The sequence below is a fragment of the Hyalella azteca genome, unplaced genomic scaffold (assembly GCF_000764305.2).
Source record: "Hyalella azteca isolate HAZT.00-mixed unplaced genomic scaffold, Hazt_2.0.2 contig13457, whole genome shotgun sequence".
In the NCBI taxonomy this organism is placed as follows: Eukaryota; Metazoa; Arthropoda; class Malacostraca; order Amphipoda; family Hyalellidae; genus Hyalella; species Hyalella azteca.
Window position 1 is genome coordinate 1,465,980 of NW_025943380.1, and position 13,388 is coordinate 1,479,367.

The 13,388-nt window shown below is 35.6% G+C and overlaps 2 protein-coding genes across 4 annotated transcripts; one reads left to right on the forward strand and one right to left on the reverse strand.

Moving 5' to 3' along the window:
* Nucleotides 1-702: 702 nt before the first annotated feature.
* LOC108672508 (protein YIF1B-B-like) lies at nt 703-6,317 on the forward strand. Of its 2 annotated transcripts, none has more exons than XM_018160188.2 (6): nt 703-869; nt 1,283-1,638; nt 2,305-2,447; nt 3,186-3,350; nt 3,809-3,902; nt 4,752-6,317. In XM_018160188.2, exons 1-6 carry the CDS (start codon nt 773-775, stop codon nt 4,935-4,937), a joined length of 1,041 nt encoding a protein of 346 aa, XP_018015677.1. In that variant the 5' UTR covers nt 703-772; the 3' UTR covers nt 4,938-6,317. The 2 variants fall into 2 exon arrangements, with proteins under 2 accessions (XP_018015677.1, XP_047739627.1); XM_047883671.1 differs by having other exon boundaries at nt 2,329-2,447.
* On the reverse strand, nt 6,189-8,908 carry LOC108672509 (exosome complex component RRP40-like). 2 transcript variants are annotated; one of them, XM_018160189.2, is made up of 3 exons: nt 8,772-8,908; nt 8,080-8,152; nt 6,189-7,778 (listed from the first exon to the last, which is right to left on the reverse strand). In XM_018160189.2, the coding sequence occupies exons 2-3, from the start codon at nt 8,088-8,090 to the stop codon at nt 7,052-7,054; spliced, it is 738 nt and encodes a 245-aa protein (XP_018015678.1). In that variant the 5' UTR covers nt 8,091-8,152; nt 8,772-8,908; the 3' UTR covers nt 6,189-7,051. The 2 variants fall into 2 exon arrangements, with proteins under 2 accessions (XP_018015678.1, XP_047739628.1); XM_047883672.1 differs by lacking the exon at nt 8,772-8,908 and having other exon boundaries at nt 8,080-8,263.
* Nucleotides 8,909-13,388: the final 4,480 nt, after the last annotated feature.

A 13,388-nucleotide genomic window follows, 5' to 3' on the forward strand; every position in this document is an offset into this window, starting at 1 on the left:
CAGGTATAGGTAGCACTAGACTAGAGGTATTTGTTCTTGTACAGCCATTCTGGTAAATCAGGCAGAAGCCGATTGTTGACCCATGAACAAGACAAAAGCTCCCCTTCTTGCTTTGCTTCTGGCATCCATTACAATATCACATCATTTTGGCGAGAATGATAGCTTGAGGGTCCCAAGTCATGCATTTTGGATCCATCAGAAACATGGTGGCTTTTGAATGTGTTGTTCCAAGAAATTTTGAACTTCTGGAGTTCAGGACCAAGCTACTGCCCAAGTATATTTAACTGTCAATGAACCCACAACATTTTTCTTGACAATTTAATATTTGAAGAATGTCAGACTGCAATAAATAAATCCACATCGCTTCTTCAAGATAAACACATTCTAGATTGCATCCAAAGTCAAGGAATTTTTTATTTCTTGTGAATTTCTGGGTATAATTGGAGACCTGATGTAAAATGTGTCTGAAGCGTAGCAAATTATTTTACATGAACATTTTCTTGTAGCATTGCCATATTGGTATGGCTTGCACTCTTGCCCCTTGGCTTTCATTCTTGTCTTGTGAGGGCTAGTACCTCATAATATTGTGCTTTCTTATCTGCATTTTAATTAGAATTTTACACGTGTTGTACCATTGACTGTTAATACTTAACACTCATGCACCCAATACCAGACTGCTGCTCCATCTACACAGCTCATTTTTCTCAAAATTTCTTTCTAGGTATTACATTAGTCTAATATATAACAAATCCTTAAAAGTTTAAAATCAAATATGTATCCATATAATTATGATGATCAAGATCCTCATCATCGTCAGCCTCAGCTCTTTGATGACACAAGTGCTGGGGGTTATCAATATCAACATCAGGGTAAGTTCGTTATAAAGTAGTTTTTATATCATATTATAAAAGTAAGTTTATAGCAAAGCTTTTAGTTTATTTAGGTTTAAAAGCCAGAAATAATTGGTAATAATGCACAATTAGAATGGATTGCAAATTATTTGTCATTCTAATTTTTCAATTCTTGTCACAAAAGTAACAAAAATTAAATTGTGATTCTAAAAGTGAGTTAGACATTTTAAGAGATAAATCTGTGTATAATTGTCTCCTGTGGATCCTTGGTATTAAACCATGAATTGTTAATTGACTTGCATAATGAGTGTTGAAGCAGGAGAAGTATTTGTATAATTTTAGATCCTCCATTAAAAATCTGCTTCAAGAGCTTCCATAGTAATCTTTTTCAACAGAATCATGTCAGGAATTGATTAATATTTATTTTTCAGGCTATGGTGGTGGCAATGGTTACAGCAATAGCTACAACTACAACAATCCGCAACAATCACATCCTCAACAAAGCTACTCTCAAGCACCTTTCCAGCCTCCACAATCTTCTTTTCAGCCACCACAAAATTCTGCTCTTGGCAGTGCTGCATTTCCAGCAGCACAGTTTATTAAAGACCCTTTTATAGCTAATGCTGCCATGCAGTATGGGCAAAACCTTGTTGGCCAAGGACAACAGTTCATTGATCAAAACTTGGAAAAGTACATGAGTGTGTCTAAAGTGAAATACTACTTTGCAGTTGACACACGATATGTAATGAAAAAAATTCAGCTTATCTTCTTCCCTTTTGCTCATTCAGTAAGTAGTTTATGGCTCCTACCATTTTTTTTATTTTTTTTTTATTTTTTGATACTCTAAATTCAAATCTCAGAATTTCACCTTACTCTCGTTACTTTAATAGTCACCTAATCTCAGATCATTTTACATGTTGCCTTTTGTTTGTTTATCAATAGATTCAGGCAGCATTTATTTTTTGGAAAACTTCTAAGCATTGAAATGATTAATTTTTGTACTTTCATTGTAAACTGCAACATTTGACAAAAAAAAAAAATTATGTGAACATTTTTATCTTTCTAAATTTTTCATGAAGATCATAAATAATTTGACAACAGCTAATATTTATGCTCAGTGTAAATGATGAATTGCACATTACTCCTGACATGTTGAGTTCTTCATCAGTTCCCCAATGGCTGTGAATTGAGCTCCATGTCTGATGGTCATTGAATTAGTTTGAGTCTGATACATGAATATTCCTTGAAATGTTTTAGTTGCTTAAGTTGAGCTGGAAATGTAAATAAAAAAACTAGTGAGCTTATATGAAACGCTTGCTTGAAAATATAACAAATATATGCATGCCAAAGTGATTATTTTTTCTGTAATACTCCTTTTTTTGCGGCACTTGCTGCATCTAAATTTTTCCTCTCATCTGCTGGAGTTAGAATATAATTGGTAGAAATTTTCCAGGACTGGTCAGTACAGTTTGAGCAGAGTGAGGGGGTTCAGGTGCAGCCTAGGCATGACGTCAACGCCCCGGACCTCTACATCCCCACCATGGCCTTTGTCACGTACATCCTTGTCGCCGGACTCTCATTAGGTCTTATGAACAGGCAAGTTAATGGTCAGAGGATTATTTGCTGGCAAATCAAGGGATTGTTAAGGCGAGTTGGTGGTCAGAGGATTATTTGCAGGCAAGTATGCAGTCAAAGGATTTTTAGCAGGCGAGTTGATGGTCAGAGGATTGTTAGCAGGCGAGTTGACGGTCAGAGGATTGTTGGCAGGCGAGTTGACGGTCATAGGATTGTTGGCAGGCGAGTTGATGGTCAAAGGATTGTTTGCAGGCGAGTTGACGGTCAAAGGATTGTTTATAGGCGAGTTGACTGTCAGAGGATTGTTTGCAGGCGATTTTGTGGTCAGAGGATTGTTTGTAAATGTACTACAGTGTAAATCTTCAAAATCTTAGAGAATTGTGAACAACATGCTATGGAATTGATGCAAACGAGATTGTTAGAAACGATGCATTTTTGTTGCTCTCTCTTCATCACCCAATCTATCTTCATAAGTCATCAGGTCATAAGACGGCTTGAATTTTTCAAGCAATGAGCAAAATAGCCCAAAAAATCTTTACTGACTCCTATCTACAAATATACAATAACATTAATGTCGTACTTATTTGCAATAGGTACATTTTCATCTATGTCAAAAAGTATAAAGTAGGTACGTAAAGTGTGGATTATGGATACTGTATTTTATTGATAAAAAAGAATGTACCTGAAAGGTAGTTACTATTGGTGTCAAGTGCTTTTCCACATTTAACTAAATAAATAAACGGATCTTTATATTCACAGGTTCAGCCCTGATGCCCTGGGTATGCAAGCGTCTAGCGCAGTTGTGTGGCTTGTGCTGGAGGTCTGCTGTGTGATGGCCGCCCTACACCTCAACTCGGGGGCTGTGGTGCGCCGCCCCCTACACGCCTTTCACGTGCTCGCGCTTGCAGGATACAAATTCCCGGGGTAAATACGGCTTAATTTCCTTATTTCCTTCTGAAATAAAATTTCTAAACTTAAAAAATTTCTGGTAATATTGTGTCACTAGTGATGATTTTTTCTCAATTTGGACTCAATTTAAGTAGGTAGATGTTTAGTGCCAGTAAATAAAAGTGAAACTCGAACTGACCAAAAACTTTTTTTTTTTAAATTTTCCAAGTTAGGATTTGATTTCAAATTTATAAATTTTCTTTGAAGGGTTCATTATAGCTGCTAATTGATCATGAATATCCTTACTTCGTTGAATTTGATGCTAAAATCAAACCTTACTTGTAGCTATGTAACTATGATGTGAATTTGTAGTGACCTTTAATTTAGATAACAGCTCGACAATTCCTACTCATTTAGTGCATTGCTCCCTGGTTCTGAAATAATGATAACAAATTATTCCGAATGATGAGTACTGATGCAAAACTCATGTCCAGAATGATTGTGATGCTGGCCGCCGGCATGCTGCTGCCAGGCTCTGGGTACTACGTGGCTCAGTTCTACTGCAGTGCCGCCCTCGCGCTCTTCATGGTCAGTTCCTGAGTCTTATTGGTCGTTCTTGACTCTGATTTGCAACCGGGAATTTATACTAATCTTTTCTTTCGGATGACCAATTTCTTTATATGCAGTAAATTTGTAACGTTTATTTCATAATTTTCTTTTTTTTAAGATGATTTATTTCTTTATAATCAGCAGATTTATAACAAGTATTTCATACTTTTCTATTTTTTCTATTTAGGATGACAAGTATTAAAAGTATTTCATACTTTTCTATTTTTTCTATTCAGGATGCTACTCAGTTATGAAGTAACGCTGAAATTCGAACTTTTTTATCTTCCTTTTAGCACAATTCATGTCATTCAGTTTAGAATTAGGACATATATGTTTCTATTAGACAACATTTCTATTGAAAAATAGGTCGGTTCAATTTCATGTCCTTAGCAGAAATTTGCTGGTATTTTCACATCGGGTGGTGCGATAATTCGTCTCTTGTTAGCAGTGAAACATGAACGTGAAGTAAATTGTGGCGTGATAATAATTACATTAAAATAACAATCTCGTACCGTAATAATAAATTCAAAATATAACTTAGTTTCGTTTGGAGAGCATTTGGTTAACTTCAATTTCATGGAATAAAAAAAAATTCATGGAATATAATTTATTCCAGAAAATATTAATGCTTCATTATCGCACATCCATTGATCGTTGAATGAATGTAATATTGATGATGTACGTATCAGTCACATTCAGTTTTTTATTGAAAAAATGTGAGTTAATTAGTACATGTTATTAACAAATCTAGATTACAAAAATTCTTTGGACTTGCTGTATACTAAATATTGTTGTATGAACAGATAATAACATAAAATTTCCTTACAGTTCCGCACGCTGCGTAGCCAGATCCAGAGCCAGCCTGGAGCTGATGACAAGTACAGCAGTTACGGTGAAGGCAGCAAGAGACGCTTCTACCTGGTCGTCTTCCTGACGCTACTGCAGCCGCTGTTCATGTGGTGGCTCACCAGAAGTGTTGTCTACTCACCGCCTGCTAATTTAACTGCTTTTTAATCCGACAACCGCCTTTAAATCTGATATTCATTTTTTTTACTGGTCTTCAACATTTAACCTCTCATGTTCCTGTTGGCGTTTTCATGGTCGTTTCACTCAACAGTAGAACTAATTGTTTTAACTATCATAGACATTTAGATCAACATTAGAGCGATTGTTGAAGTCTTCATTGTTCGTCAGTATGCAAGCTCTTTATTGTAATTGTAACAGTCTTCTATAGACTTGTAAACTTTTGTCATGTCAGAATTATTTTCAACTGTCTTCCCTGTATGAAACATTGCTTGAATTTTCTTCGCTGCTTGCAGACTGAAATTTCACACGTTTAGATCGCTTTTCTCGACATGCGCGGTATTAGATCTTTCAATTCCTCAGCCTTCACTCCAAGTAACCTCTTATTGTGACATTAATCATCACTGACATTTTTGACCGCGGTTTTTATTTACTACTGAAAAATGGCACAATCATATTAAAACATCATTATATCCTTAAAAACGCTGCGCATTATGCGCGTATTTGCTCTTAAATAGCCTTGTTTTCTTCTGCAGATTAGTTCATATTTTCATTTTCTCACAAAAATGCAATTCAGTAAGTGAACTGGTGTGATTTATCAAGTGATTCATCATTTTTAGGGTGTGATTCATAAAGTAATTTTCAAAGGAGATGTTACTGTGGCATTTATAATGAGATTTTCACTTATGATGCATGACATATTATTAACTATACCTGAAAACACTCGGATAATGTATAGCATCGTGAGATTTTCATTTTCGAGGAAAAATGTTTTACCAGTCTGGATACTTAGCAGTAAACAGCGCTTGATGGTAAAACAAAAAAAAACTTTAAAAAAACTGGTAAAAAAACTTATGGGTCCTATGCGACGACAATACAAAGATTAAATTATTCTAGGCTTGGATCGGCTCCCGTAACCATATGATGTTGTGGTTAAACATTCAATTAGTCTGCTTGGTGGTTCGCCATCTCGATTGACGGTCACGAATTTTGAAATGAGATTATAGTTTTTAATATATATGCATTTATTTTTGGGGAACAAATGAATTGATCATAATCTAGTATCAAAACATTTGGCTAAATTTGCGTCAAAATTGTCATTAGTGATTGTGATCAAAAGCTTTTATATCATGAAGAAAGTCACATTTTTTGTAGTATTGCTTTTCATTATTTTATGTTCAATTTTCAAAAATATTTATGAATATTATTAGTTTTTGACATCGGATTCAAACCAAATTGAAGTCAGAGTGTAACAGTTTATTTTTGTACTCAAAGAATGATAAATTTGGTTCAAAGGATGGGTTTACATTTAATTTGTATAAGATTTTTGTCATAGGCATAGTTATATTCATTAAAATATGTTGAACAGCACTACGTTTTCTGTTACAAGATGGAGCCCACGTTCTTAGTCTTAATAGCACATTTTACTGATCATGTTTAGTTTACAAAGAACATATGAAAGCTTGACAAGAATAAAACAAATAGCATTCAACTTTATCATGTTAGGATCCATAATACATTAGACAGCTACTGTCAATGACGCATACGTCGCCACTCGTACCTCGCAGCTTGTCATTAAAAACCGAATCAAAAAACCGGGTCAAAACTACGATTTGTACGGTTTGGTAACCACATGACTACGAAGCTGTTTAGATGGCGCTTGAAACAAGCGATTGTTTTGTTAATAAAAATAGATCAATAGAAAAAAACTCAAGTGATGAGGTGAGAATCCGCATTGACGGTAGATTTTCCAGTGCAGAGGCCTGACTGCAGCTCATTATACATCAAAGGACAAAAGGAGCTAACCGCTGAAGAATTGTTGAGTGTAATAAGCCTAATAAAAAAGATGAAACAATTTCTGGAACATATTTTGAATTCAATGAATTTTCCGACAGGTAGTTATTAATTTTCATACTAACTCTGAAACACATTTCCCGTTCAAGTCATTATTATTAATTGTAAATCAATAAATCTCATTGACACCAAGAAATACTGGTAAGAAGAATGTATAAAGGAGATCCATGAAGGGAAAAATAGACAAAGTATGCAAAATGAATAAATTCATTTATTAATACAAAATCGATACTGGGTAAACACTACAGCTATTAGTCCACAGCGCACTGGGAAAGCACTGAATCAATAACAGAATGCATTTTAATGAGAGCTTCTTCTGTACTCATACACTCGAGCAACGACACTGCGTGCATCACGCTGGTCATGTCTGCCATGTTCTTGGCTTTCACCCACACTCGTCCATTGAAACCAACAACAATGCTAAAAGATAAGCGAGCTCCAAGCTCTAACAAGAATGGATTGGAAGGATTTACTAAGCTTCTCGCCACGTGTAAAGGGACTTTGAACAGCAGGCCACCGTCAGGCAGGGTGCCCATCCCAACAGCTCTGTTGTAAAAATCTATGCATACAAGTTCAGGTTCCATGTCTTTATTTGCTACCAATAATTGACCGTAGATAAGGTCACCCAGCCTGAGATCTTTCCGTGTTTTTTTGGATGCATTTTCAAAAGCCAAAAATGAAATGGTTGCTGGTTCATGACTACCAATATCCACTAGATAAGAGTTACCTTTATTTTTTATCACAGTTCCAACAACAAACTCTCTTTTCTGAGGAATGTACCTTTTCTGATGGCTTTCAATAAAGTATAAATTCCTACTATCTTTCTTCAGAATTCCAGGACGTGTGGCTCTAACAACTCCATCTTTCCATCGTAGTCCAGGACCAAGGAAGACGTTTTCACTTGTATCGACCGGCTTCACAGGAAGTTCCATGATCAAATCCCCAGGCAGGACCACCTTCATGGATGATACATGTCGACTAAACAAATAAAAATGTTAGAATTAGGATAAAACAGAAAAATTTCACACAATCATTGATAAAAAAGTAATTTCACAATAGTCACTATATTTATTTTGCTACATTTATAATTTATAATAGTGTCATTATAGTCACAATATCACACAGTCACTATTATAAATTATATGAAAGCACAACTAATAAGTAAACAAAACGCAGAATAGAAAGTGCTCATTACAAAAATTTTAAACTTCATGGAAAATAATACCATGAGCACATGTATATACATGAATAAGATAACATCATGAAATATATATCTTACCTTTCTCCCATTTCATGTGTACACTTGTAACAGTCCTAGCTCAACTTAATGCTAGCTACAAGAATGTGGTGAACTGCAAAGAAAAAAAAATAAATTAAACACAAGTATGTAAGACTAGCTTGGGAATGATTTATTGCAATTGTGATCATACTGTTAAAGCTCTTGCTTAAAATTGAGAGCATTTAAAATTAGAAAAGTAAAGAATATGTTGAATTTAAAATTAGAAAAATGAATTTCCATTACAATTCAATCGTAATTTTGTTAGGGCATAAGGCAGACAAATGGTGATAAATAATAGCAAATGAGTAAAAAGTATGTACGTTACAGAGTGTTGGCATTATTAATTTAAGATTGGATATATGGCCTACTTTTAATAGGTAGGTATATATACAACTGACAAGAATTTAAAATAAATTCAGAGATTTTGTCTGGCATGATACACTTGAGTTCAACAGATACCTCCTCTTGTTCAGAAATCAATACTAATTGACCAGTATGTAGGTATTGAATTTAGAAAGGCTTTCTAGTTCAGATTCAGTGACCAATTCATGCTTATGAGTGATAGGACTACTGCTTTATAGCCGAACTTCATTCATTATGGCTGTTAAAATTGGCAAGAATGAATCTAGCATGAAATTTTCTATGTGACAATAAGGAGAAGATTCCAGGAAGATATAACATAAGAAAAATACCTATATGTATTGATGCTGACAGTGCTGTGGCTGCAGTGTGGCATGTAATACAACAGGGTGGAGACTGGAGTGTAATCAAGGCTAGAAAACAGGAGGAAAAAGGCATTTGTTCAGGCGTTGTATTGAAATTCATGGTCAAGAGGTCTGTTTTGTAATAGAATCTTCTTGTGCAAATAAAGTTTTAAGCTTACAATTTTATATATTTTAGTCCAATTCCAGCACTGATGGTGCTATTAGTGTACGGTATTTAACTGCCTGCAGTATGCATTTAGTGTTGCTCTATTCTATAAAATTAGGAGAAGCCAAATATTGAATGGGACAAACCAGCTTTTTTGCAGTCAATTTCACCCATTTTTATGACTCTTGCCTAATTTATTCTACAAAAAAAAAGTTACATTTTTGCTTCCAGTTTTAAAAATTTGACTGTAAAATGATAGTTTTAGCTTGTAACTTTTGAAAAATGCAACTGAACGTTCCAAAAGTTATTGTCCTAATTGTGAATATAGGGCAGAATATATGAAATATTGTAGGTGAAAAAAATTATTTTTTGGCAATTTTGAAAATGATAAGCAAACATGAATCCTTTTCGTCAATTTTTCCTAATTAAAATTAAGCAAAAGCTATAAAAACAAAAAAATATTAAATTCACATTTCTCTTCTGGCTTTCTGCACCATTTTTAGCGCATTTTCTCATTCATGGAAATAAAGGTGCTATTGTGCTTGACATGTCTGTCCATGACTTCACGTTTTTGTAGATTTTAAAGATACTTTAAAACGTGTCATTATTTAGATTGTAGTTTTACATAGGTTGAAGATTGGCCTTTTCAAAAACATGTAACATTACACAGGTCTTGGTCTCGGCCATCATAAATAATTGACATAACAAATGAATAATACACATAACGAAATTCAATTTTGACCACCCTGGGAACATGCTGGACATCAAGTTCATTAATGAAACAATCTCCACAACAAGTGACAAAGACAAAGTTCAGCCATACATAAGATACCAGCATCAAGAAAAAGTTCAGCCATACATAAGATACCAGCATCACAAGTGTATGCACACCTGCAACAAAGTAAGAAGAAAAACTGGGTGTCAATTTGGAGCTTCCTTCATGCCTTTGGATGTAGTGATAAGAGTAAGAATGGCAAGAAGCATAAAAAAATCTCCTGACTCCTGCTAAGGAACCACCAAAAGGAGTGACAAGATCATCAATCAAGCTGAGCACATTGGACAAATTGACTGAGTCTGACTCTGAACAAGAACAACAGCCTTGTTCCCTCTACTCCGAGGACTTTGACAGAGTATGAAAGAAAATCGAACCAATTTGGTAAGCCAGCAACCAGGGCGCAGAGGGTAGATGCAGCATTGCCAATATATGGGTTTTTAAGCCCTAAGCATCACCGGGTAATTTTAAGATGCGTAGCCGGGTAATTTTTAATGAAAAGCCATTTACACTGAGTACATTTTTTTGGCAGGAACTCATTGCAACTGATTTCCAGACAAGCTTCACTGCATCCTTATCCATCCAACATATCGGAAACTTTAGTTTATTTTTAAATAGTTGGCCAAAGACTGACAAATATATTAAATGCAAGAATTTCAATCTAAATGTGTCGGCAAGATCTTCTGAAGGCGTAAATTTTGCTACTGAAGTGTCGCCAAAGATCTTGCAATATTCATCCACTCTCTGCACAGTGGGCCAGCAAAAAAACGAGCAGTATCAATGCAATCTACTGGATTTGGACCAGCTAAAAGATGTAAGCTCAATCAACCTGATGACAACTTGACAAGAAGGCAAAACACACAGCATTGATGAGGAAAATACAATGTAATCCTGTCTGAAAGGCTGCAGAACAGGCGCAGAACACGGCACAAGAACAGGCGCAAGCAGTGTGGAATTCTAGAGGGATAATAAATTAACCAGTACACATAGCATATTGGAAAGCAGGACCTGTAAAATGGAAAGGCCAGGAACTTTACACTTTCAGTCCATTATTTACATATCCTATCCCTTTCCAGAATTCCAGCTGTGATTGGTTGATGGAAATGCTTTCAAGCTGTGATTGGTTGATGGGGATGCTTTCAAGCTGTGATTGGTTGATGGGGATGCTTTCAAGCTGTGATTGGTTGATGGGGATGCTTTCAAGCTGTGATTGGTTGTGCCCATAAGCCCTGCCCCCAAGTATGGTATATGTACTACAGTACTGGTTTACTTAACTGAAACTTGATCATTACAAACAAAAGGCCTGGAATTTTTTTAAAAATCCATTAAATACAAGACAAATAAAAAATATCTATCAAACAAGAGATATCCAAATAATTCTATTACAAATCTAATGTACTAGGTATACAATTGAAACATTTTGAGATCCTCCTTTTCATTTATAGTCAGTCTCCTGGCAGGCTGGCAGAGCACTGTATCCAAGGAAAGCTTTTTACCTTGGGTGGAAAGCTTTTTTCTAAGTGAACTTCCATTCTTAGAATTCCAGCCTGGGCACAAGAAAATCAAAATTTGTCTTCAGCACCCTTGCTGCCTTCAGCTTCTAAGTGTGACCCTAAATAGCTAGTCTCTAAACCCTAATCATTAACATAATGGAAAAAAACTTTTTTTATTGCCCTTTTTTAAGTTAATTTTCAAGTCCTAAAACCATAATAATAAGTGGACTACAGCCTCTACAGGTAGGTAGGGTAAACGCGGTATATTCCGACACATTAAGAGTATGACGTCACCATTTCAACCATCAATGAACGCATGGAACTAAAACAAAGCTTAATATAAAGGAAAAACTAGAGAAGTGACGGAATTACCTACGATGTCGGAATATACCGCGTTTACCCTAGTTAGTAAGTAATAACTTTCTTGGATTATGATACCAGCATTATCAGCCATAGCCCATAGGCCCATAAGAAATTCATTAAAATATTGATGATACGAGGAAATTAAAAATGAACTGATACTAAAAAAATTCTGGTTTACCGCTATGTTTGAATTTATATGGTTTAATTACCTAGAACTTGGAAGTTACTGTTAATGTTACCACTAGCACTTACACTCCTGTCTCCTGTGGCCTGCCAAAACTATTTAGGTACCCAAAAATGTTCTTGCCTGAAGTTTTTGGCAGCCTGCAAGGATTAAAAAACTGAAATATTTCACTAGAACCTTGTTGCTAAATAAATAAATAATGCTAAATTGTCGTCTTTCTCGATAGTCTCAACTAAAAAAACTGTGCTGCAACTTCTCCACACGACAAAATTTCTTCTCGCTTTGAATCACCGACATGTGGAACAGCCTCCTCATTCCCCAATGACATCGTTGACGTTGGTGCTCCAAGTATGAACGCGTTCAAGAACAGACTAGGCTAGATAAAGCTATGGAAAAATATATGTTCAGATTTGAAATGCCTAGCACCATATCGATTATCGAAGCCGGTGGAAGTCTAGTAGCTACTTGAAAGTTGAAACTATCGTCAGTCATGAAAAGATCCGGTCAAATGAAACGATATTAGATCTTCTGTGAACAAGGCATGAAAAGGAAAAGAATCGGCGACAGGCCACATCAGGCCTACACTTCAGTGCCGAGATCAATATGTTATGTGAAATCTTGCAGCCCGTTCTAGGTTCTAGTTTCTACGGGGGGTCGGGGCCTTCATAGTTCACACCTCTTTCACACAGTTCACAGTTCAGGGAGCCGCAAATCGCGGCGAACGGGAGCGCTGCCGTAGCCCAAAAATTTGACTCTTAAATCAGCCCAAAAGCCAATGCCAACCCTCTACATGCAATAGAAAAAGTCAGTCTAATACCTATGCAGCTGTTCTTACTTGCCTCATCTTGCCACACCAGCTTGAACTTGAAACAACTCAAACAAGCAATGCCTCATCCCACAAACTGATACTACAAACGGATTACGCCCAATAGCTCCTACACCAATGATTTAAGCCCATACCATCACTTCTTACAAATGCCGTAAGCCACAAGGACCGCAGACCGCACCAGACTGCCGTAAATGGGAACGGCCCCGCACCGGACTGTCGCATCACCTTACCCACTTCGCAGGCGTAAGCCCAGCCCTAACGCTCACCAGCATCTAATATTATAAAAGTAAGTTTATAGCAAAGCTTTTAGTTTATTTAGGCTTAGAAGCCACAAATAATTGGTAATAATGTGCAATTAGAACATATTGCAAATTTTTGTCTTTCTAATTTTTTCTGCTCTCATGGGTCTTATAGCCATGGACATTAAAATCTTTTCTGCAATAATTTTATTATGTACGGTTGTTGTGCTATTTTGATATAATAATTGCTCTGTAGATATTTTAGATGTAATTTTTTAACAATTTATTTACAATTTTATTCATTAGCAATAGAATTTTTTTAGATTATATTTATACATCAATTTTATTCCAAGTTCTCATGAAGGTTCAAATCTTGTCACAAGAGTAACAATTAAAATAAATTGTGATTCTAAAAGTGCTTTAGATATGCTAAGAGATCAATCTATGTACAATTATCTCCTGTAGATCCTTGGTATTAAACCATGAATTGTTAATTGACTTGCATAATGAGTGTTGAAGCAGGAGAAGTATTTGTATAATTTTAGATCCTCCATTAAAA

What these genes read in the sequence shown, in the direction of transcription:
- LOC108672508 (XM_018160188.2), top strand. Translation starts at nt 773, where the DNA reads ATGTATCCATATAATTATGATGATCAAGATCCTCATCATCGTCAGCCT. An exon ending in GCAGGATACAAATTCCCGGG is followed by an intron (nt 3,351 to 3,808) that starts GTAAATACGGCT and finishes ACTCATGTCCAG; the next exon opens with AATGATTGTGATGCTGGCCG. An exon ending in CCGCCCTCGCGCTCTTCATG is followed by an intron (nt 3,903 to 4,751) that starts GTCAGTTCCTGA and finishes ATTTCCTTACAG; the next exon opens with TTCCGCACGCTGCGTAGCCA.